Source organism: Ambystoma mexicanum, chromosome 6q (genome assembly GCF_040938575.1).
Source record: "Ambystoma mexicanum isolate Mex_15411 chromosome 6q, UKY_AmexF1_1, whole genome shotgun sequence".
Classification (NCBI taxonomy): Eukaryota; Metazoa; Chordata; class Amphibia; order Caudata; family Ambystomatidae; genus Ambystoma; species Ambystoma mexicanum.
In genome coordinates, this window is record NC_090937.1 from 1,401,885,489 (window position 1) to 1,401,911,056 (window position 25,568).

At 44.2% G+C, this 25,568-nt stretch overlaps 1 protein-coding gene across 4 annotated transcripts in view; it reads right to left on the minus strand.

Moving 5' to 3' along the window:
• Positions 1-25,568, minus strand: part of HTT (huntingtin) — a 2,905,635-nt gene that overhangs the window by 1,052,034 nt on the left and 1,828,033 nt on the right. For all 4 annotated transcript variants that reach the window (XM_069632055.1, XM_069632053.1, XM_069632052.1 and 1 more), the window contains one exon: positions 25,381-25,557. In XM_069632055.1, the coding sequence (XP_069488156.1) occupies positions 25,381-25,557 (177 nt within the window). The remainder of the gene's footprint in view (positions 1-25,380; positions 25,558-25,568) is intronic.

Consider the following 25,568-nt stretch of genomic DNA (forward strand, 5'->3'; position numbering starts at 1 on the left):
GGGGAGAGGCAGGTGATGGAAGGAAGCTAATGAGGGATGGCAGGCGTGGTCAAAGAGGAGGAGGTTGGGTTGAGGACCCTGAACCAAGAAAGCGTCTGTGTGGTAGACATTAATGATGCAGCGTGATGATGAGAAGCCATCCAAGAGGACTTCCCACTTGATGCCATCATTAATGGAGAGGATGTGAAAGGGAGGAGAGTGGAGATGAGGAGTCCAAAGATCTGGAGAAGGGAAGAGGATATCCGTAAAGACCTGTCTAGAAGTTGCGCCGACGTAGGTGTCTGCGATGGGTAGGCTAGGGTTCAAGGACAGGATGTCTTTTTTGAGCTTTTTTCTTCCAGATTTTGTGAGAGAGGGAGGATAGGTGATAGTGTAGCAGTTCGAGAAGATGGGCGAGATGGTGAGAGCCATAGGGGCAGCAAAGGTCAGTTGAGGAATGAAAGAGTGGCTGCACAGCACAGTTCTAGCTAAACTCACCAGGTGGCCTAGTAGTCACAAAAAGTATGGATGCAATACAAAATGGAAGTTCAAATTCAAGAAACTGGGGGGCGGAAATGCAATGCAAAGAGGGCACAGAGATGTAAAAGCGCACACACCTAAATTCGATTTTCAAAAGCAGTAGCACAAATGCAATTCAAAGAGGTTGCAGGGATGTAAAAGCGCACACACCTAAATTCGATTTTCAAAAACAGGGGCACAATGCAGTGAGCGAAGGCTTAGGTTAGGCAAGGAAGGCAGAGTAAATAGGCACAGTAATTGGTTTAGAATGTTGGTGGAGGAGGCAATGGGAGAGTTCAGCCATCACTCACTGGTAGATCCGTAGGGAACATAGAAGTCCAGGGGCCCAAGTTCATGGGGGAGCATATCTAAGTCTGGAAGCCGATTCATAGTTTGAGGAGGGGGGACAAAAGGTGGAGGACCTCCGGGCCCTCCTCGGCTCGGACAGGCACAGATAGAGGCCTTATTACAAACAGGGGCCGTAGGAGTGGGCCTTTGGAAGGGGTCCAGAGTTCGCCTGCCAGCGACCCTGATTGGCCCTCATGAGTGGGTGTCAGCCAATCACAAGCCCTCAGCTGGTAAACACACAAAGCACTCCGGTGCTCGTGTGGAGGGCAGCGATTTTGAATGTTCGCAGAACGGGTTTTATTTAAATCAGAAATGCCCATAAAGTAAATGCTGACACTCGAAAAGCAATGTCACCAAATTAAATGGATTCAAGGATTATTATCCTTTGTGCCCAAATGCTGCTGTGTGAGCCACCATAAAGTAGGCAGTCCAAGCAGGCTTAACTGCAGATGGCAGCCGGTGATGTTTCCTCCGAAGATGACTTGTGGTGAAGGGAAGGCTCTGAGGCGAGCCGCTTCTCCGTTGCAGCCTCCGTTTTCACTGGTGTCGGGGGAAGGGAGGGAGGGAGGATGCCTCACTCTGACATTCTCTGTCTCGTATATTGCTTACTTTGGTAATCTGTCTGAGCTTCAATTTATAAGACTCGCTTTCTCTTCGATTCCTGCCTTCCTGCTCTGAATAGCTTATGCCTGCTTTTCCTATTCACAGGGTATTGATATCCAACTTCTCTTGTCCTCCCTTTTAGGGATTTTTAGGAGCTTCTTTCTCACATTAATATTGTTGCTAAAGGTTTCTTTGCATTTCCATTCATAATATTCTCTTTATCTTCGGTTCCCTTTGTTGGGTTGAAGGTTTGGGTACTTTCCACTTTTCCCAAGTGTAGTGATATCCAAGGTTGCTTTCTCTCCCTCTTAGGGACTTCAATACTTCTCTTTCTTACATAACAGCAATTTAAGTTAATTTGTTTTCTATTCAACTTTTCTTTACTTGTACTGGGACGAATTTCTTGAACTGAATAATGATTCCCTTTTGGACTCCCGGTCGTCCCATTTTCCCCGTTACCTTCAACAACGTAGGGAAACATCTCAGGGCTCCATGCCCATCTTGGAACTAGTCTCTCGCTCCTAGTTGCTCTCAGCTCATTGTCGCCGCCTTCCTCTTCCTGCGATTTTCTCTTGCTCCTGCGGCGTTCCGGTGTTCGTTCAGGTAAGCGGTCGGGTTGCCACTTCGTTCTCATAATGATATCAGCATTGGTTTCTGGGCTGTCTGCCCACCACGTATCCTTCGTGGCCATGCGACCACCTCGTTTTCGGCTCCAGCCTCCTCTGCTTCTTGCATCTGGGATAGGCCATGTCTCTGGCATCTCCTCCTTCGGGGCATGGCAAGCTTCAATGTTTCGCGGCTCACTACTGCTCCACCTCCGTCAGGTGTTACGAAGAAAGGGGACCTACCTTGCCTGTGTATGGCATTCCTCTCCCTCTCCAATGTTCGGCATGTACTCGCTATTTAACATACTCAGCATAGATTGCAGACTTGTATTTAAAAGGGACACGACCTCTAGTGGCACGCCGCACATGGTGGTGAAAAATGTATGAAGTTTTGCTGGTGCCGCTGAATATATCTAAGATTTGCAATCTGAGTGAGAACACAATCCATTGGAAACAAACATGCCGAAATATTTACCCCAATAATGCACCATCGTTTCAACCAAGAGCAATTAAAATCTACCAACCTCAAAACCCACACCAACATCCCTGCATCCACATCATAGGCGTTTTTTGAGATTCTTGCCCACTGGGCCATTTTTCTTAAATATGCCACTGCTGGTGGAGTACGGCAGCCCAGTGGCACAGGCCTGTGCATTTGCAAATAAGATTACATGTATGATGTATGTGTATGAGCTATGTTATATGATATCGGGGCCTGGTGATGTGAGCCTGCATCTATCATATCATGATTATACTTGGCATATCGGGCTTTACCTGGTTTAGGGTGGCAGCAGAGGACCAATGAAGGCTGCACATTGATTATAATGGAAGTGCATGGGTATATGAGGTTGAATCTTGCTTTTTTAATGACAATTCCTGGCACTTGAATTCCAACATTTGATAAGGTGGAACTACCTTAGCATTTGAGGCTCAGCCTAGAATTTTATGACTGTGTATGGACATGCAATACTCTACAGGAATATGAGGGCAGTTCCACTGGTCCGTAATAACTCTGCTTGATGTGCCCCTTGGCATATCATAACTACATCTATGACATATCAATTTAGAATCCTTTTACATATTCAGTTGGAAACTAAAACAGACTTTTGTCCACTTTAGCACTACTTCGTATTTTATAGATCGTACACACAATATATATATTTTGACATTTGGCGTGCCAATTCCTGGGGTAACTTTATTTTTTTGTGTTTGGCGAACATACGCCTTTACAAAACATCATTGATTAATACATATATACAAAGGCATATCATAAAAATAAAACAAACTAAACAGCATCAGAGTAAAGAACGGAACAGAAGCTGCATAATAAAAACAATGTCAACATCTAGTCGAATATCAAATCTAGTCTGATCCAGTGCATACAACTAGTACATAAACGCTGCAAAGTGACAGTATTGAACAACAAGATTGCAAAGAAGAATAACAGAGGAAAATATGAACTAAAATAAACAGCAGATAGGTCAGGGGACCCGATCCCGAGGACAACTTTAATATAACCTTATTCCACGAGACAATTGAAGATGTTACACAGCAATGTCCTCTATTTCATTTAGTTTTGATTCAATGCATTCGAGTAAACGAACCAACAAGAGGATAAGCAAATTGTTACGTCCCCACATGAATCTTATCCAAAGAAGATTGCATGAAAAAATCGAAGTGTTACACAAAGATATACCAATCATTTGCATTCTTTGAGTGGCAAAGTAATTACAGAATAGAGTAAGATGTTCAAGTGTTTCTGGGGTGTCATTAGGACCACAAAAGCGATAAAAGCCATCAGAAGAAGCTACATTTTTGGAACTCCAATGTTTAGAGCGAAAATTTGTATGCAAGTGATCCAGTTTGAATCTCATGTAAAGACTTCTGGATCTATTGCAGGGAAAGCATAGTAAATATGGCAGGCGCGGCTGATGTTTGTGCCTGAATTTTAAATATTCTTTATAAAATGTATAACCTGCAATACAGTTGGAAGTCTTGCACCAGTCATTTTGGTAAAGTATTTTTTTTAACTAAGGCTGTGCGTAAGTAGAGATCTTCAGGCTTCATACCAATTTCGTTAAGCATAGCCCTCATTTGGTGCTCCAAATGGGCAATTAATGCCAGATGTGACTTGCAGAGCATAGCGGCAAAGTCCTCATACAATGAGTTAGCTGGTGGGTGTAGCATTTTTCCATAGTCAGTTACTCTTCTCCAGTGGAGCCTGGCAGCTAAAGAGAAGAGACCAAGCTCATGCATAAGAACAGTGTTCGGCAAGGTCTTGGGAAGGCCAAGTACAGTATTCCAAATGGTACTGTGATGAGTCAGAGGGAGCCAAGTCACATCAGGGTCAATTAAATAGTGAAAAGCCATTAAAGCCATGTCTTTCCAGGAGGAGTGAACTGCAAGGATGATGTCATAAAAGGTCTTGGAGGGAGGGCCTTCCTGATGACAGACAAGCAAGTGCTCTAATGAGAGAAAGAGTGTGGTGCTTTACTTTAATACTGGACTTCTGATATATGATTGTTGTTTTGATTTGCCAGGACACGGAGAAGAGCGGTACAAAGAAAGGACCGCAGGGAGAGACGTTCCACTGAGACACAAAATCGTACTGGTTTTAAAGTTGCAAGAAAGAGGCTAATTAATAAAAAACAGTTTAATTGGAAAACATAGTGTGTTTGACTCTTTTCTAACTGCTCTATCACAGGTACCCTGCACCTTGTTTAACACTGTGGCAATGTCCAGATGACATAGATCTAGTCCATAGAGGATTTTTGCTTCCACTTTCATAACATACAAGTCTATGATTGATGTGAGTGAAAATCTACAATGTCTGTGGAATATAAGTTTCATTTGGGCTGTGAGATTGATAGCCTTTGCAGTAATGGAACTCTGCCACGTTTTTAGTGAGTTGCTGTTGCAAAGATTGTAACCTAGATAGATTATCTCTGTGGAACAAAGAATTGGATTGCGGTCAATAGATCATTTATACTTACATATTTTTCTTTTATTGGTGAAAACAAGGATATATATTTTTTTATTATTATTGATTTAATCACTGTTTTCATTTTTACAAGGTTTTGAAGTAGAAAAGCATGTAATTCTTAAGTCCAAAGAAAAAGTCTAATAATCAAAGGACATGTGATGACCTTTCCAGTGATGTTATCGGGTGTGTGATACCACTTTTGCTACCTTTGGAAATTTGGTGAACTGAGACCTCGCAGAAACTCATGGTGGAAACCCATAACCACTTTTGTCAAGCATTTTAGACCCATCCTATCCTTGTGGAAACTAAGTAAAGGGGCCTCTCTGCAGAAAACTTTAAATTCACTCATACTCTCTGCAGAGGTAAATACCAGTTTCCCAGGTCACACCCTCGAGAAACACCAGAACTGTCAAATTGTCTAAGATAACTGTACAAATTCCAAATGAGGACTGACTTAGCTGGGTGGGATCGTGGTTCATGAAGAAAGTGTGGGTGGAATCATCATGAAGACAATTGGATGCATTCCTCATCTTATGAAAGATTATCCAAGTCATGTGAAACAAAGAAGGCAGAGGATCAGTCTGACAATGCAATTGCATCATGACATTTACTGACCTGTCCACTTTCCCGTCCTCCCCAGCCAGGTAGTCAAAATAACACTGTTTGGGGAAAGTGTGTTGAAGTGGCCAAGTGACTGTCTTACAAATGCCCTAAAAGGGAATCGCCCCGCAGCAAGGCAGACATTGCCAATAATCGTCTCAGAGGTAGCAACTAAAGTCTCAATAACTTCTTTGGGTCTGTTAATAACAGGTTATGAAACAATGGATAATCCATCTGGATATGCTCTGCTTTATTAATGTTGTACTAGTATTATGACCCACAAACCCAACAACGTTTGTCGTTTGATCTGGATAGGTAAAATGTAAAAGCCCTCTTAGAATCAAAGCCATGAAACCTCACTTCCGACTTTAACAGGTGAGGCATGGAAAAAACAAAGGGAAATTGGAAATGAAATTGAGACACTGGGCTCAGTAGAAAATGTGAAGCCTAAAGGTATTTTTTACAATTAAAAATTGTACTGGGGGAGAGATCGAAAGAGCCCATCAATCTGAAACAAGTCTGACCGAAGAAAGCACAATCAGGAAAGCAACTTTAAATGAAAGGAGCCACATACCACAAGTGCATGGACGGAGAAAGAGCCACAATCTGAAATATAAGGACTCAATTTAAGCCGCAAAGAGGAACCACAAATCGTTTAGTTTGCTAGACCCTTAAGAAAGAACTGTATAGCTATGGGCACAGAAAAAAGACCCTTGTACAGGCAATCATTTGAATATAGAAAGGGCTGCCAAATGGTCTGTCACTGTACCAGTGTTCAATACAAACAACGGGAGCACAACAACGGGCCGAGCCCCTCATGCTGGCACCACTTGCAGACTTCTACCAGCGACAAGCATAGATGGACTTGGTGGATGAGTGCCTTGCAGGGAGCATCACACTAAGAACTACCTCACAGAGATACCAATCCTTGTACTGCACCTTATCCTCTCAATAGCCAAGCATGCAGGTTTAACATCCTGTCATTGGGTGAAGCACACTGCCACAAATCTGCACCAGCAGATCCTACCTCTATGGAGCCTCCAAGGAGGTGCACAGCAACATGTCCAGCTTGACTTAGATCCATGTATGTTGCACCCAGTGGAAAATGATCAAGGTAATGATTGTTCTGCTTTACATCAAGTTCCTCAGCACCAAAGGAATCGGGGGCAATAGTGGTAAAGCGTACACCAGATCTAACTGCCAATGAATTACCAGTGGCCCCAGGGCAACACCCTGCAGGGAACTCCCTTGAGTAGAAGTTATTACCCTTTCTGTAGGGGCTGAATATGTAAAGGTTGACTGAGAGACCCACACACTGGAAATACATGCTCCATAATCTCCCTGTTCAGCTCTCACTCGTATGAGACCACCCCTGAGCTTAATCTGCATATTTGCCTTAGAGTTCATACTGCCGGCAAAGTGAGCAGCCTACAGATTCCCCTCATTGACTATTGCCCAAAACCACAGAAAATTGGCCACCCAACAGTTTGAGTGAGCCCACACTGTTCATCTTCTTGAAGAAGTGAATGGCGGTGATGTTGCCGTGAGGACCTGGGTAGTATGAAGGCATCATGAAGCAAGAAACAAACAGATTCAAAGTTCTAAAAGTTATTAACTGAAATGTCAGGGTGCTGTAAGACCTAACTTGCCATATACTAAGGTGGGATTTCCCTACCTAAATAAACTAAGGATAATCTGAGTCAATAAATTCAACTTAAATGTCTGTCTGTGTCCAAACCAATACTTGCCCTCAAAACTAAAGCTAGACAATATGCAGGGATGTCAGTAATCAAAGAAACAGTGTTCAAACACAATATCTGGGCTGCTTCCAGCTCCTGGCTTGCTATTGGCTCCCTTCCACAAGTTCAATACAGTTCCAACATATGGCCTTGGGGGTTCCCCTCCCCAGGTTCAAAAGAGTTCCACAAAATGGTCTTGGGGTTCCCTTCAACCAAGTAGGCAGCTCTTCTGGCTTCAAATTCACAGTCATATCCACTTGCTTAGTTTGCCTTTTTTCTCTGTCACTTGAACAATCTTAGGTCAACCAGCCTCGGCTTTTTTATTTCCCTTGGTTTACTCCAAGTAAGGGTTCCTCGGTCTAGGCGCAGTTGTCGGAATACAGGGTCCACCCATCACAGGTTGCGCAACCGATTACTGTTGGCACTTGTTAATTATTGGTATAGCGCGCCAAACCCGAGGGTACCTAGGCGCTTTGCAATTACATAATAGTATAAAGTATGTTACAGAGTAGAAAGGTACAAGAGAAACATTACATCACATTCTGAATCAAGTAGAACCGGTTACATTGTAAAAACAACTCCATGAGAATATGTAAAGCCATTACGTGAAAATAATGTACATGTCAATGTACCAGTTTGCGTTACATATGAGACAACAGAGTATTCTTACTTAAAAGTGTACATAGGCACAATTCCATGGGCATATGAAAAACAGTTACATGAGAATATTTATAAGTCAAAATGCAGTAGTTTTATCTTACATTTTGAGAAAGCAGGTATTCTTACTGCAAGTGTACATAGGTAGGCTAGTTAACGATATTGACAAGATGAACAGGTTGATGCAGATTATATATCAAGCGAGAAGAGCCATCATTTAGTGTTTTTTCTGAAGCTGTGGAAGGATAGGTCAGATCTTAACTCTACAGGCATGGAATTCCACAGCTGGGCTTCCATGACCGCGAAGCTGCTCCCCCATACTTTCTTCAGATTGTATCTGGGGACCGTAAAGCAATGTAGGTGCATAGTTCTGGTCGGATGTTCCGAGGTATTTTTGGAGAATTTGTCCATTAGATATTTAGGGGCTGCATTGGAAAGACATTTATGAGTTAGGGTTAATGATTTAAACTTGATTCTGTCATTGACTGACTACCAGTTAGTGTTCCGTCTGACGTCCAAGATGTGGTGTCTTCTGGGAATACTGAAGGCAGTTCTTAATGCGTTATTTTGCATTATTTGCTTTTTGTTAATATTGTGTTTACTTGTCCCAAGATAAAGTATGTTGCAATAGTCTACTTTCGAGAGAATTAAAGCTCTTGCCAGGGTGGTACTGCTTTCTTAAGAGAGGAAAGGTTTACAAGAGTTAATTAATTTACAAGTATAGGCTGTAGCCGATGCAGTAGCATTGACTTGTCTGTTCAGGTTTAGTGCGAAGTTGAGGTAAAAACCTAATGTTTTTATTTCCTTGGCTACTTGAATGTTTATGCCATCGATGCTGCACAATTTAAACTGAATGCATAATTTCATTAGTTTTAATGGCGAGCCAATGAGAAGGAGCTCAGTTTTATCATCATTAAGCCACAGGCCAGGAGTGGCCATCCATGCTTGGATAATGAGATACATTTTATTCAATAGGATGGGTTATAGGTGTGGGGTTAACTGATACAATGGGTGAGAAGACTCTCAGACCGGTTAATCAAAAAGGTCTGAATCCAGGATGTCGCTTCAGAAGAAAAGTTAGCAGCTATAGACAAATGCCTACAGAGCACCTAGTGATCCACTAAATCTAAAGCAGCTGATAGGTCTAACAGGAGGAGAAGGGCCAGTTTCCCATTGTCCTTTATTTCATCCATTAGATTTTTCAGGTCAATGAGGGATGATTCTATGCCATGTTTAAGCATTAAGCCTGACTGGCGGTGTCCTAGAAGATTATTTGTTTCAAGGTAGGTCTGTATCTGCAAGTAGGTCGCCTTGTCTAAAATATTCAGCAAAATGGGACTGTAGTTATAGGTCTATAGTTAGTCGGGATATTGGGAGCTAGATTAGCTTTTTTTAGAAGGGGGGGTCATGCGTCCTTTAGATTGGATGGGACAGTACCATAGTTGAAAGATGAGTTGATTTCAAGTGATGAATGGGGCTAAGCTACTAGCTGCCTCTTTGATTAGTGAAGCTGGACATATGTCCACGGTGAATTTATTTCTTGTAGGACTTCCTTGACAAGACCGGTTTCCTTTCTGTATCTGTGTTACACATGTGCTTCTGGTTCACTTTAACAGCTTCTTGACTTGACCAACATGTGACTCTCGCACCCCTTCCTTTGTGGTATTTCTCCCGATTACCACCTTGCTTTCACACTATCCAGTAGTGTTTTGCTTTTCACTTGTTTCACTTGGTTCCAAAAGCGGTCTCTAAATTCAGCCTGTTCGCTAATGCACATCAGTTATTGTGTCATTTGTGTCATACTCTCATATCTGTTCCATATCTTTTCCTAAGATTAACATTCACAACTCTATGTGCTAGACAACTTATTCGCTATTCAATAGTTCCTATCTGGTTTCCAGACCCATTTGTCGGCATTAAAAAACTCCTTAAATGCTTGACAACTTGTTTGGCATTTCAATAGTTCACGTTGGGTCTCCAGACCCTTCCCCCATATAGTTTAACTTAATCGGCATCCGCTGTTACACACATCATGACCCTGGAGCACCCTGGTCTGAGTGATGTTTCCATGTTACTCACCAGTGTGCGGCCGCTCCTCAGGGTGCTCTGGTTTCGCTTTTGGGTTCTTGCTGGCTCCTCTCTCACTCCCGAGCAGCTCTGGCAAGCAGCACTCGCTTTCTCCAGGCCTTTCTGCAGCGGTCGTCGGTGCCTGGGACGTCTGTGTTCCCCACTCCCAACAGGAAACATACGGCAATGGGCTTGGCACAGCTCCAGACCCTCTTGCGGCCTGCTCGGGACTCAATGCCTTCCCAGCTTCTCTGCAGTCGGCGTCCTTTTCACCAGCCAATATTCTGCAGGCTCCACTTCCAATTGCTGCGCTCTCCTGCCCCGCTGGTTCTAGTCGCTGCTGCTCCTCCTTTTATACACCCGCAACCATTTAACAGGTTGCAGGTGTAAGTTCTTAATTTCAACTGCCCGACCATTAATTTCAACTGCCCGACCATAGTTATTGGAACATTCCTGAACCTTACAATAGTCCTCAGGCCTCCTCCTTGTCTCAGTACCAGAGAGGTGAAATTACAAGCAGGTGTGCACTACTCCTAGTCACCTCTTCCTCATCCCAGTAATATGATGATATGAATGGGGGGACAAGAGGGGAAGTGATTGGTAATAGCCTATAATGGCACAGGAAGGGTAAGGTTGGTTTTCACTAGAAAATGGAGATACCATGTCTCACCTGTGGTCTTCCTCTTCTGCACACTCTTTCTAATGTTCCTGTATTGATGTCGTCTTCGGGTGTTATCCAGAGTATAGGTAAAAAGGTAGCAATATCCCAAAAATGCAGATGGGGCTGAGGGTTCATCATGGAATGGAAATGAGGGATACTGTGTCTCACCCAAGGACCTCCCTCTGCTATTCCCCAAGTCTCCCGTACCCAGGTGATCCTGCCTCGCATCTCCAACCGCAGGGTTCGGTACCAAGAGTGATGGCTTTTCCCTGGCCACCTGAGCAGAGGATGATGGGGAAAAAGAAGTGAGAACACCCTTGGATTCCTCAAAGTAGTCAAACCTCTGACTAATGGTCAGAAGGAGTGTAAAGCCAGACAAAATGAAGTTCCAGTTAAGTTGATATGAAAGGACTTCTGAAGGCCTTCACATTGACCGCTCACTGAAAGACCCTGCAGAGGAGATCCCACATCTCATCAACGACTCACCCAGGCGACCGTCAGCCAAAAGTGCTGAAATGGGTCCCTCACGAAGATAGTTGGTCAAGGAAGCCCAGCAAAGTAGGACCTTGCAGACCTGTGAGCAGCCAGCATAATGCCCTAAATAGCCCTATCGAACTGGGACCACTGGCTACTCTGGTCTATGTAGAGTGGGCCAAAAAGGACCTCTATAGGCGGATTATAGGTTGATAGAGAAGGATAAATTACCTTATTGTAATGGTCTTTCTATGGATTATTCTCCCGCAGATTCCGCATATGATAGATATTCCCTCCAACTTCGCTGCTTCAGAAACTTTTCGATATAGGACTTATGGCACCTCGACCATCGATCCGGCTTGCTGGGCGACGGGTCGTCGGCGCTGGACATGGCGTCGTATAAGTAGCACGTCACTACGCACCGACTCAATTCCCTCTTTTTTCCAAAGCACCACACACTGCATAGGGAAACAGAACATGTGGGCTAATGAGCCCTTTTTAAAAAAAATAGGAAAGTAATTTCAGACCTCTAAGGAAGGAATAATTGAAAAAGAAACACTAATATTGTTAGAAAATGTTTTGTTTTAAGAATGTTGCAGGAAGACAGAAAATGGGACACAGAGGACCATCTCCAAGTCATTGTTATTTAAAATAGAAAGATGTGCACCAACCACCAACTTTCTCAGCGGGGACGGATGGGAGGGCAGATGAGGAATCTGCGGTATAAGAATCCATAGAAAGAACATTACGGTAAGGTAATTTTTCCTTCAATTGATTGCTTTTCTCCCACAGATTCCTCATCTGATAGACTCCCAAAACAGTAATGAAGGAGGTGGGCAGAAAGTCATACTACATTTTTTGTAGCACTGCCTTGCCAAAACGGGCATCGGAAGTGCGAGCCATATCCAGGCTGTAGAGCTTTGCAAAGGTATGCAAAGATGACCATGTCGCAGTGCGACAAATCTCCTGGACAGGGACCCCCCTCTGCAATGAGGTGGATGTAGAAACCCCCCCTTGTGTAATGGGCCCTTATGCCTGCTGGCAATTCTTTCCCAGCAGCGATGGTAACACTCATCTATGCAGAGAATTATCCAACGGGGTAAAGTCTGCTTTGTTATGAACAGGCCTTTACGGGCAAGGGAAAAAGCCACGAAGAGCTGGTTCGCTCTCCTAAAATCAGCTGTTCTGGCAACATAGTAACTCAACGCCCTCTTAGGGTCAAGACGATGGAATAGTTTCTCATGCCTAGAAGGGAGAGGAGGAGGATAGAAGACCGGAAGGTCGATGGACTGACAAGTGAAATTCTGACACGACCTTTGGAAGGAAACCAGGCCTTACCCTGAGTGAATCTTTCTCCAGGATAAAGCGCAAGAAGGGTGGCTTACAGCATAAGCCTAGCCTAGCGGATGTAAGAGCCACCGAGAAGGCTGTTTTCAATGAGAGAAGCCTTAAGGGACAAGAGTGCATAGTCTCAAAAGGAACCGCCACCAGAAATGTAAGAACCAGATTAAGACCCTAATCTGGGAAAACAAAAGGGAGTTGGCGGAAACTTATTTACAAGGCCTTTCAGGAATAGTGGCATTACCAGGATCGCGAAAAATGAACCTTGATCCGGGGATCTCAAACAGAGAGACAAGGCCACCAAATATCCTTTGACTGTGGCGACCTGAAGGCCTGCAGAGGCCAGCGACAGAAGAAACTCCATCACTGCAGTGGTGGGGCAAGAGATGGGGTCAATCTCGCGTTCCCTGCACTACGCCTCAAATCTTCTCCATCTGCACAAGTATAAAGATCTTGTAAATGGTCTGCGTGCAGCCAGCAACACGTCAAGGACTTCCTCAAATAGGTCCCAGTCATATCTTATCCTCTCAAGAGCCACGCATGTAGGTTGAAGGATTCCGGGGTCAGATGGTGTATCTGCCCCTTCTGGCTGGGTTAGGAGATCTGGGCACCGATGCAACTGGTGAGGCGGACAGATGGACAGATCCAGGAGGTCGAGTACCAGTCTGGGGCGATCAAGATCATGGTCGCTCGAAACCTCTTCAATCTCCGGAGAACCCCCTGGAATGACGAGAATCAGAGGAAACGCGTGCAGGAGAGGGAAGGTCCAATCCACCAGAAAAACGTCCCCAGTGCACTGTTCGCTGGGAATTCCCTCAAACAGAACAGTTCGTATTTCCTGTTGGACTCCGTTGCGAACAGATCCACTGCTGGGATACCCTAGAGAGAGAAGGCCTCCTCTAGGACTTCCTGGCACACTTCCCACTTGTGTGAGACCGTGCTCTGCCTGCTCAGAGCATCCGCCAAGTTGCTCTCTGTGCCAGCCAGATGAACTGCTGAGACCAAGATCCTGTTCTCCAGCAACCAGAACCAAAGCATCATCGCCTCAGTGCAATGGGGGCGGGAGTGCACCCCACCTTGCCGTGTTGTCTGTCAGAACCAGGACATGCTTCCCTGTAGAGACAGGGCGAATGCTTTCAGGGCTAGCCTGATAGCATGCAACTCTAGCCTGTTGATGTGCAACCTGGCTTCTGTCGTTGACCAAAGGCTGCTCACTTGCAAATCCTCGCAGTGAGTGCCCCAACCCTTCAAGGACGCATCCGTGACCACTCAGGTCTGAGGCCAAGGAGGCCAGAAGGGTTCCCCCGCCAAAAGACTGTTGTGGTCCACCCACCAGGACAGGTTGTTGACCACTGATGCAGACACTTTGAGGAGATCCAAAAGAGTGTCAAAGTGCAGAGGCCACCGATCTCTCAACCATTGCAGGGATCCTGTGCGCAACCTGGCCTCTGGCACCAGAAAAATGCAGGACACCATGAGGCCTAGAAGGCGGACGAAGGAAGCCTTTGGTTTAGTGGCATTGTTCCGGAATAAATTCACCATCTGTGTCAAGCCAACTACTCTATCCTGGGGAGGGTAGGCCTTTCCCACTAGGGTATCTAGGACTGCTCCGATGAACTGAAGCCGTTGGACTGGTGTCATGTGGGACGTCCAGCCTGTGCAACTGTGAGCAGGTGTCCTGGAGATGGGACAAGACATGCTCTAAAGACTTCCCTCGGATCAGCCAGTCATCCAGATATGGAAATATGTGGACTCCGGAGCTCATGAGGTGAGCCGCAACTACCGCCGTGAGCTTGGTGAAGACCCTTGAAGCAGATGTTAGACCAAAGGGAAGCACCTTGAATTGGTAGTGCATATCTCCTATGGTGAACCTTAGTAACTTCCTGTGCCTTTGATGGATTGGCACATGGAAATAGGCGTCCTGTAGGTCTATGGACAACAGCCAGTCCTGAAGTTAGATAGAATTGAGAATCTCTCTCAATATCACCATCCTCAATTTGGCTTTCCTCAAGAACTTGTTCAAGGCCCTGAGGTCCAGAATGGGACAGAGACCTCCTGCTTTCTTGGGCACGAGGAAATACCAGAAATACCAAGCCAATCCTCTCTGTTCGGGAGGTACCTCTTCCAGGGCACCATTCAGCAACAGGGCTCTCAGTTCTTCCTGGAGCTCCTGTCCCGGTTGGTTTGGAGGTGGGGGCGGTCTGTTTGGTGGTTTTCTTAGAAACGGCAGACACCCCATTGAATGAGCTGTAAAGCCCAGGCATCGGAAGTAATTTCCTGCCATTGGAGCAAGTGCTCCGTCAACCGTCCTCCAACCGGTGCACTCAGAGGGGAAATCAAAGTGGCTTCGGAGGCTGGTTCACCCCTGCCGCTGACGCTGCCTGTTGGTCTCTCGAAGCCCCTCTGACCCTTCCGGAGCGCAAGAAACCCTTCTGCCCTTGCAAGCTGCTCTCTTCTGCCATAAGGAGCATATATCCTGTAGCCCTGTGCCCTAGAGGCGTAGCTAAAGGCAGGTTTGGCCGGCTGCGCCGCTAGGCCCAAGGATTTGGCAGCAAGTTTTCATTCTTTGAATTTTTCCAAGGAATCGAGGCTTTGTGGCCGAAAAGAAGATCGCCCTCGAAGGGCACGTCCAAAAGTTTCATTTGGACATTGGGTGAAAAAACAGAGGTCTTTAAATATGCCTGTCTTCTTAAAGTTATGGCCAAAGCCAAAGATCGGCCCACACAGTCGGCAACGTCCAGACCCGTTTGCAGCGACTGCTTGGCCACTTCCTTGCCATCCTCCACCAGCTGTAGGAAGCCCTTGCGCATCTCTCCTTCCGGGACATACTGGGTAGCATTTTCCGCCGCCATCCATAGACCAAAGCAGTATTTGGCAAAACTGCTTGCCACATTGGTAGCTTTGAGGGCCATGCTACCTGAAGCGCATGCCTTCTTTGCCAAGGCATCTACTTTTTTTGCCTCTCTGTCTGGGGGCAGAGTGGATGTAGATGATGTAGGTCTAGACGAGAAGGGGAAGGGTGAGAGGAGAGGTTTGAGGGGTCTCCTCTAGCCAGCCCGTATTTCCCTAAAAAGGTGGAGGTGACGGGAGGAATGGAACATGGTGTTTGCCACAGAGTTGTCAGAGGATCGACAATGACCGGGTTCAGAGGCATATGACATTCAGTAGAAAGACCTTCCTTTAGGATGACGGTAAGGTCATAACCTCGTGGAGGTGCCACTGTTAGTGCAAACCCAGGGGGTAAATACCCCTTTCCACCAGAGCCCTGTATTTGGATACATTGTGGAGATAAGGCGGAGACTGTTGAAACTCCAGGTCAAGTGAAGCATCCAGATCACTGGCGTCTTGGAGAATTTGAGCCAGTTATTGCACCCTATTCTGGTCGTCAAAATATTCGACCCCACCTGAGCCGAAGAACATCGGGATTATATCTTGGTCGTCGGCGCTGTGATCGCCGAAGATACCAGTCATGATCTTGAAAGATTCGGACCGGGCTGTGGTGTAAAGACTGTCGCCAGCCGTCACCATCAAGGGCTTGTCCTTTGGTGTTGTGAAGGTGGATGTCGGTGTTGATTGAGACGCCGTAGCGTCAGCATCCATGGACGCATTGGAGTAATCTGGCTTCCATACAATGTCTTTAGACTTAGAAAGATTAATCGGCGCCAGCGTAGTCAGTACCGGGGCACTAGAGGGGTTGGATACACCGAGCGCCGCTCTTGGCTCCGAGGCATGTTGCGTGGGGTTGGGAGCTGCGCCAACTGCAGCATGCTGCTTTAAAATTTCAAGCATTGAGGACTTAAAATCCTCCCACTCCTGGCGGATGGTAGGCCCTGCTGACGGCTTACCTTCTTCCGTCGACAACTCAGAGTCCAGACGATGGTGGTGACGGCATTTCTTTTTTCGGGACGAAGATGCGGAAGAGTGGCTCCTCGAGTGAGACCTTTTCATCTTCCGCCAGTGTTTTTCGGGGGTATGTCCCCCGGTTTCGGCCTCAGAAGACCGAACCGTCTACTGCGCCGGAGAGTTTAAGGGAGGTCAACTCAGAGCGAGTTTAGCAGCTCAGTCGCTAAGTGATTTCGGCTGCATTATGGCGCACGACGGGCACCCGTCAGTCCTGTGACCCATGCCAAGGCACCAGAGACACAAATCGTGTGGGTCAGTTAGGGACATCTTGGTGCCACAATCGGTACACCGATTGAAAACCGACACTTGTGCGACTGACATCTCACGTTGAGGAATTTAGAAAAAGGTTAAGTTTTCTGACAAAAACCTCAGAGTCGAATGCCCTGTGTTCCTAAAGCAGCATGTTAGAGCGTGGAAAAATAGAAATGAGGGTGGGGCGTAGTGACGCGCTACTTATATGACGCTTGACGTCCTGTCCATAGCCGACGACCAGACGCTGAGCAAGACAGATCGATGGTTGACGGTCAGGTCGAGGTCCACTACGCCCTCTATTGAAAATTGTCCAAAGCAGAAAAGTTGGAGGGAATATCTGTCAGACGAGGAATCTGCGAGAGAAAAGCAATCCATTGAACTCTAATTCGTGGAGGACAGTACACATCAACTTTAAGTCCTTTGTCACCTGCCTTTTCTGGTCTGGCCCACAGGAGCAGTTTGTCGAGGTAGGGAAAGACATGCACCCTCTTCCTGTGCAGGTGGGCAGCAACCAGCACCATGACATTTGTGAATGCTCTTGCAGCGGAAGTGAGGCCTAATAAGGAGCTGCAAACTGGTAGTGAATGCTTTCCCCCACAATACAAAGGTATTGATGATGTTTTGGGTGGATAGGTGCGTGAAAGTATGCATCCTACAGATCTAAAGACACAAGCCTCTATCGCAACTCCAGACCTTGAGGATCTGCATATGGTGAACATCCTGAATCAGATCTATAATGGGTATGAATCTGCCATCCTTTGTCACCAGGAAGTAGCAGGAATACCAATCTTACCTGAATTCCTCTGCTAGAACACCACACCGTTCTGCAAAAGTTGAACAATTTCTTGCAGTAGGAGTAGGTCCAGAGCGGGCAAAGGAAAAGAGGGAGCTTTTGCAGGGTTTCTGCACAAAACGCAGGCAATAACCTTGGTCTTTGACCTGTAGGACACATCTGCTGGTAGTAGTGCTGTGCAAAGCCTGCTGTAAATGTCATACCCTTCCCCGCCACAGGCGGAATGTACAGAACTAAGGACCAAAATTAGGATGGTTTTGAAGCAGATGATGGAACACCCGAAAGTACGAATGCCAAATTATTAGGCTTATTTGAGCCTCTTCCCTTGTAAACCGGAAATTCTCTCAGTGCTGATAGTGGACCAGTGGACCGACTTGTGTGTGGAAAAGTGAGACTATTTAGGGTTGGCAATTACTATTAGGCAAATCGGAGGTAGTCATTTCTGGCACGGATGTGTTGTGAAGCGGGCTGGGTGCTATATTGATAGCAGTGAGGTTACCAAGAAGCAAGCCGGGCATTATAGCGTTGAGGCTGAGTAAACCAAGACACATGCTGAGTGTTACATCGCTAAGACAATGTAGTGGTTAATGGAACCATCTGGAAAGTTTTTTGAGGAACCTATTGGTGGGGGGGGGAGGTTCCTATGGTTGGACTTCAGCACTCTTGTATGTAGCTGGTGGTTTCCTTTACAGGGTTTGCATGGGAGAGTAACAACGAAGTATCTGGTTCCTCTACTCCGTTTGATTAAAAAATAAAGTCTTGCAGTTCCACTCACTTAGTCTCATGCGCCCACGTTTTGCCAAGAAAAGACAAATGACCTCTTTCCTCAGTGTTCCAATATGTTATTGGTTTTTATTTTGTTGTTTTTTCCCTTATTGTGCATTTGACAGTACCCTTTGTGATAAAACGTGTTTCGACGATCTCCTCATCTTTTTCAAATCAGGGCTTATCCTTTTACATTTGCAAATGATAATTTAAAAAAAAAAAAAACATTTAGTATTTGCAAATAATAATGTTAATATTGACCATCACATGAAAAACATATATTCATTGCATAGCATCATTAAATAGGTTGGACATTGAGGGGGGGCGGGGTCGGAGTAAAGGGTAGGAGTGCTAGGGATTGTAGAAAGAACAAAGAAATAAATGAAAAAATAATAAATGAAATAAAATGGTGACAAATGGTTAGATAATTTGAATTGCTGTTGGACTTCACAAAATGAATAAACAGTAATAGTTCCACTTTGAATATTACTTTGAGTTTACTTTCAAGGATTTCAAATAAACGGTATATCTGGTATTTGGTTCAATCTGATTCTGCTTACCCAATGGTGCTTGTTTGGAAATGTACTTTTTATGTCTTTGGTCTCAATTCACGGGTTAAATCCCAGATTTATCTAAAATGTGAACGGAAATTAAACAGGACCACTTCTACAATCAAAATATTCCGCATGTAGTCCCCCTTTTGTTTGGTGACCGGTAATGGAGACTGTAATTATCTTGCCAAGCGTTCGCCTCTCTTGACCGTGGCTGTTTACCTTCGTTTTGTATATTCCGCGCCAGTATTACAAACTTATTTAGGGCTCTCATGCGAGTTAAAGTTGGAATACGGACGGGTCTATATGTAAACCGTAGCAAAAATATGTATGCGTGCTCAAGTATCTAATACATATGTGCAAACCATGGTAAAAATGCTAACGTGCTAACGTGCTTGGGTATCTCAAATGAGTGAGTATTGGATTACGAGGTCTCCACGTGAAGCCGCGTGTAGCTTAGTTCATAGGAAAATTCCCCTAGGGAGCCCCTCATGCACGCTTACCTTCATTGTAAGATCTTGTGCAACATCGTCCTCGTCCGTTCAGCGTCTCTGCCGGGTACTTACTTTCCACAATTAGTGTTGCTAAGCAATGTTGTCCTATGCCCATTTCGACTGCGGCGGCCATGTTTTGGGCTCGATTGAGTTCTAAAGTGTTATCATTGTATATTTCAAATGGAAATTCATTTGAGATGGATTAAATAAGTAAATAGAATATGTTCATGCTTTTATCTTGATTAATCAAGTTCAACACTCGATTTACAAAATGTTACCCCTTCCAATATCGAGATTTTAATTTTTAGGTCCTCATTTAGTTAATTAATAATGCTTGGGTGCTTTTATTTTAATATAACAAGTTTTAATGATCAGTTTAACAGAGTATTACGTCCCCTGTAGTCCTTTTATTGTTTCAAAAACGGCAGCCATATTTTGGGCAAAAATCAAGGTAGTCATAGTTAACACGTCATTCACTCAATATTGAGTGCTATGTTTGCCTGTTGGTGGTAGATTGAGCTTTTGAGTGAAAGTAGGAGGGTTGGCGTATTACATTTTTTGAGATGTGGGTAAGGTATGTATGGGCGCCAGTTTACACCCTTTTGCTGCAACTTTATGAATTTAGTACTATCTCATGTCTTCCAATTTTACGGACATTTCCCATAATCAACGCTCCAGTTTACCTCATACCATACATCACCATTATATAGTCATTAGATTATGAAAATCTAAACGTTTAAACATTGTCATTCATGTTGAATACTGCTTCCACCTTCACTATACATTACAGAAAAGAGGTAATTTTGTTGTCAGTATTCAGGCCCCTTTCTACTGCGCGAAATTTACAAATTAATTTTGCTTCTTCTTGTCTAAGTTTCAATTCTTGGTCTCCACCTCTTGGGCCTAATGTCACTTTCTTAAGATCAACAAATCTCAGCAGTTTCTTGTAGTTCAACTGGTGGTTCCTTTGCCAATGCTGGGCCAGTGGTAGGTTAATGTTTTGACTTCCGATGGTTGATAGATGTTCCCTTATTCTCGTTCTAAGTTCTCTAATGGTACTGCCTATATATATTTCCTCACAGTGACAAATTATAGCATAAACCACGTGTTTTGTCTTGCAGTTTATGTGACCTTCAATCTTCTGCATTATTCCATATTTGTCTTTGAAAATCGATGTACTGTTTAATGCATGTTTGCACATTGAACATGTGCCACATTTTCGAAACCCTTTACGTAGTGGTGGGAGCCATGTTGTTAAATTGTCATTCTTCACCTCGAAGGAAAGATGGACTTAAAATATTTTTAATTGTTTTAGCACGTTTGTAGATCGCTGTCATCAATATATTTTCCACATTTGGATCCAATTGTAACAAATGCCAGTTCTTCTTAAGAATTCTTCTCAAAACTCCATTGTCAGTACAAAAAGTAGTGATGAAGCTGATTTTTCCTTTTTCTGCTGGTTTTGTTTTGTTTGTAATTAGGGTACTCTCCCTGTTCAGTTTTGATGCTTTCTCCTGTGCTTTCGCTATTGTTTTCTTTCCGTATCCTCTTGCCTTAAATCTGCCAGTGAGGAGTTTACATTCATTCTCAAAAGTTACTTGTTCAGTGCAGTTTCTGCTGGGTCTGATGAATGCACCTTTTGGTATGTTCCTGATTATGGGGTTATAGTGGCAACTGGTGGCAAATAACATTGAGTTTGCCTCTGTACTTTTTCTGAAGGATTTTGTTTTGAGAGAGTTTTGCGAGACGTAGCTATTCAAGTCTAAAAGGTTGATCTCATTTGCACTTGTACTTCCAGATATTTCAATCCCCATTGTGCTCTGATTTGCTCTCTTCCTGAAGTTTTCCAGTCCTCCTTCCTCCCCTTTCCAAATGAGCAGACCGTCGTCTATATAACGTGTTCATAGTATCACATTTGATTCATAAGACTCATCTGCATAGATATATTTGTCCTCATACATTGCCATCGTTAAGTTTGCGAGGGCCGGGGCATATTTGATCCCCATCGACATCCCCCTGGTCTGTTTGAGAAAGTGTCCATTAAATATAAAAACGTTGTTTTGTAATGTCAATAATAACATTTCCTTGAGCATGTTTACCGATTGATAATTAGATGCTGTTTCCTTGAAAAAAGTATAGTCCATGGTTTCTATAGCAGTATTGTGTCTGATAGATGTATAAAGAGATCTCACATCCCAGGTGGATGGTAAGTAATCCCCTTGCCATTCTATTGTTGCCAATTTATTAATCACTGAGGTCGTGTCTCTTTGATAAGATTTGGTTTTGATGGCCAGAGGTCTTAAAATGTCATCAATGTAATGTGCCATATTCATAGTGGCCCACCCTATTCCGCTCCCCCCCGGAATCTTTTCATTTTCCTTATGGATTTTCGGTAGGAAGTATATTGTAGGTAAAGTAGGTTGTTTCATGTCCAAGAAGTGTCTCTCTTCGTCCGTAATAAGTCCTTATCTATGCCAGGTTGTAATTGCATCTTTTAAATCTGATAATATATCCAATTTCGGAGTTTTGATTTCAATTTGATGTAACAAGATGGTGTATTTAGGTGGTTCATTGCCATCTCTACATAATCTTCTCGTTCCATCACAACTATCTTGCCTCATTTGTCCGCTCCTTTAATGACCAGGTTGTGGTCGTTTTTAAGGTTGAACAGAGCTTTTCTTTCCATGATTGTTAAGTTGTCATATGTGTATTTAAATGTCCTCCTGTTTTGATCTGGCATCGTTAAAGTCATTGAGGTCTTTGGTAACCGCTTTATAAAAGGTGTCCACTAAATTGTCTCGCATAAACTGTGGAGTGAATTTGGATTTGAGTTTCATTTCCTTAGTAGTAATACCGGTTTGTCTTATTTGGAATTCATCTAGAGTCTCATGAATCGGTTGTTCCCCAGTCTCTTGTAGAGATCTCAATAAATGTATGTTCCTCAAGTCTTCAATGGTAAGGGTGCTTGCTTCTACGGCCGGTTCCTTAGTATGGTATGCTGAGGTTTGTGTGTCAAAATATTTTTTTTATTTGAGCTTCCTTACAAATTTAAATAGATATATATCGACTTCTGTACTTTCAAAGTTCGTGGATGGTGCAAAGGTAAATCCTTTATTCAATAATGGATTCTCCTCCGGTTTCAGTTGGTAGTTTGATATGTTCAATACTAGATCATTTATTTGGTCTGTTTCGCTGCTTCTCTTGCCCATGCTCTCGTCAGGCGCCTGAAATCTTCTAAGGCATCTGGATTTCCTGTGTCTACCACTCCCACGTTTCCCCCTCCTCCTGCGGGTGGTGGTTGTTGAGTTGTCTGTTGCGGCAGTAAAAAACACACCTGTTTTTGGTAGTTGAGCCTATTTCCTTTTTTGTACCTCCTAATCTGGTTTAAAAACCCTGTCCTTCAGTTGTCTTGGTTGTACTTTCAGGATCTTTATCTTGATATCTTGATGGAACCATGGAGAAGATCAGTATTCCCATAGTTAGTTCCTGCAGATATTATGAGTTAATCAATCCTGATAACTGTATGACGGCAGGCATTATTTTAGTTTCATGCCCCTAGGCAGTATTCATGCCAATACTGACAAAGTAAATAAAAGTTTATGAATTGGTACTTTGGCACACTCTGGTCCTGTTGCTCTTATGTGATACATCTTCTGACAGATGGTGGTCTGTGTCTCTGGGGATTGGGGAAGAGGAAAGAGGCTGTCAGATGAGGTGACCAGCAGCAGGGCTGGTGGCAGTATGACATTTTGGGATACTGGAGTGATTGGGGCCAGTTTCACAGGAGGCAAATGTGAGAATGAAGGCAGCACAATCTCTGGAGGAAGCAAAAGCGGAGGCACAAAGGACAAAGGTGTGCTATAGGCAAACACCCTAGCAATCAAGTCCTTAAAGAAAGTCTGGAAGAGATGTCAATTTGCTTATATGTGTGTATGCAACAAGTACTCCTGATGTAGCAATCATAAGCATTGAAGATGCTATGGAATGATCAGGTAGTCTGTATAGTGTGGAGTATGGTATTTATGGGAAACCTGTAGCCAGTAATCAACCAGTCAGCCCATGGTTGGAATTCCATTCTTTGGGATGGAGGGTTTACATTTTGTGATGCAATGTGCACTGGGTTGCTCTATTGTGGTATGTGACTCTTGTGGAGCCGTAACTAATCACAAAGTTGACAGTGCTCCACCGAAGTTGTGGGGGCTGGAAGTCCACCCTACGGTAGCAAGTGGGGTCTTGGTGTTTTTCAGGCGCTATAATTTAGTTTGAGGGAGCTGCCATGTGATCACCCATCTTTGAAATATGCATGCACAGTGCTTGGATATGCCTTCACCAGCTTGCTTCATGATTGGTCAGCTCCAATGTCTAATAACGTGTGCATTTTGAGGTTTTGACTGATATGTGCTGCAACAGCAGAGTGTGTGTTGTGGTGTACAATAGTGACCGAGAAGCAGGTGGTCCTTTCTTCCTGTAAGGTCTCAGGAAATGGTAGATGTGTAAACAATCCATCAGATACCTGTCCATCAGACACCTTGTCTCGGGAGGATATCTCAGGGGCAACGCACTCGCCTTGGAAACAAGACTACGTGGAGCAACAGAAATTCGATCCCCGGGTCTGCGCTTACAAACCCCAGGGTATTAAGAGCGTTATAAATAACCAATTACAATGTACAATTAAAATGTACACCTCAGCTCAGGAAGTGGTAATAGGCTGCTGCAGCAGCACCAAGGGGTTATTCCGACTATAGAGTCTGACAGGAACCACAATGATAAGGTCAGCACCTCATGGTATGGTAGAGGGTTCTGGGAACCTGTCCCAGGCCAGTGAGTTGTAGGTAACAAGTCATCTTACCATGGAGTCTTTGTAAAGCAAGGTTTTCTTAACTTTCTGGATGAGATAAGCGCTTGAAGGTTTTTTTTTTAAACCTTTATTTATATTTGCAGTCACAGAGTACACCATGGCAGTACAAATACATCAGCAGTACACACTATCCAGCATAGGTACATTAACAACAGATCAGTTTATATCTTCCGGGCCGACGGAAGGTGAACAGCATATATTAGCTCCCAGGGATAATATTACAGCAAAGGTGCCAACCTCCCTGAAGGCCTCACAACATGGGGTGCTGCCTGGACCAAATAACCCCAGAATTCACCCCAAATATCTTTGGGCCTGGATGTGCTCGGCAGGACTTCTACATAGGTTCCCTCACAGTTTTCAGTCCACATCAGGTCTGCCAGCCAGTACCTGCCTGACAGGGGGGGCTCCATCCTTCCACTTCCGAAGTATACAGCATTTAGAAAACCATGCAAACCACATTGAGGAAAGATCTGTTCCGTCTCGACAGTACGACTGTTCACAGCCAAATAGAGCCCCTGTGGTTGAGGATGGAACAGGCAGACCCAACACTGCGGCTCTTGAATTTAGTTTAGGGAAGGACAATGGGAGAGGTCTTTAGAATATTGCAGCTGGGAACAGTGTGTTCAGGGTTAGATTCATCACATAGCATGCCACTGGGACAAGCATGGTGGGGCCCTAACACAGCAAACAAAGTGTGTGGGTCACTGTTTGTGTACACTTTCTGGCATGAGATACAGTGTCTAAAACCCGAGTTTTGGGGTCTAGATACAAAGGAGGATGCAAAAATAAAATAATATTTTGAGTGTGAGAGCAAGATTTTTCAGCCACTTTATGATACCATGAGTGATGTTTACGGCAGAGAGGGTGAGACATGGTGGAATCAGGATGGGTGTGGCCACACGATCACAAATGCTGGGACCATTCAACACAGGGGGTAAGGTGGATACGACATAGGAATATTAAATATTTCTGGATCCAAACTGCTGTTTGAACTATTTAAAAAGATAAGGAATTAGTCCAGCACGGATTTAAAATGTCATTTAATTTTTATACTTAGAAATATACAGTTCTGAAATCCACTCTGGTGTACTCCAGAAATTTAAATATGATATTGAAGACAGAATACTAGCAAAGTGAAGTATATACAACTTAAATAACATGTTAAAACGAACATGTTTTCCACTATACCTGTAAAGTTGCAGCCAAAAGCATTTCTACACGACGACAAGCGAGTGTGTCAACCATGCGAGCCAGCACACGGAACGGAGTACACAGAAGTTTGTCCACATACAACATTAAAACAGCACCAGACTGGCTGAGATGAATTCCCTCCAAGCTTTGAAGAGTCTTCTTCAATGTCGTAGGCTAAAACATTA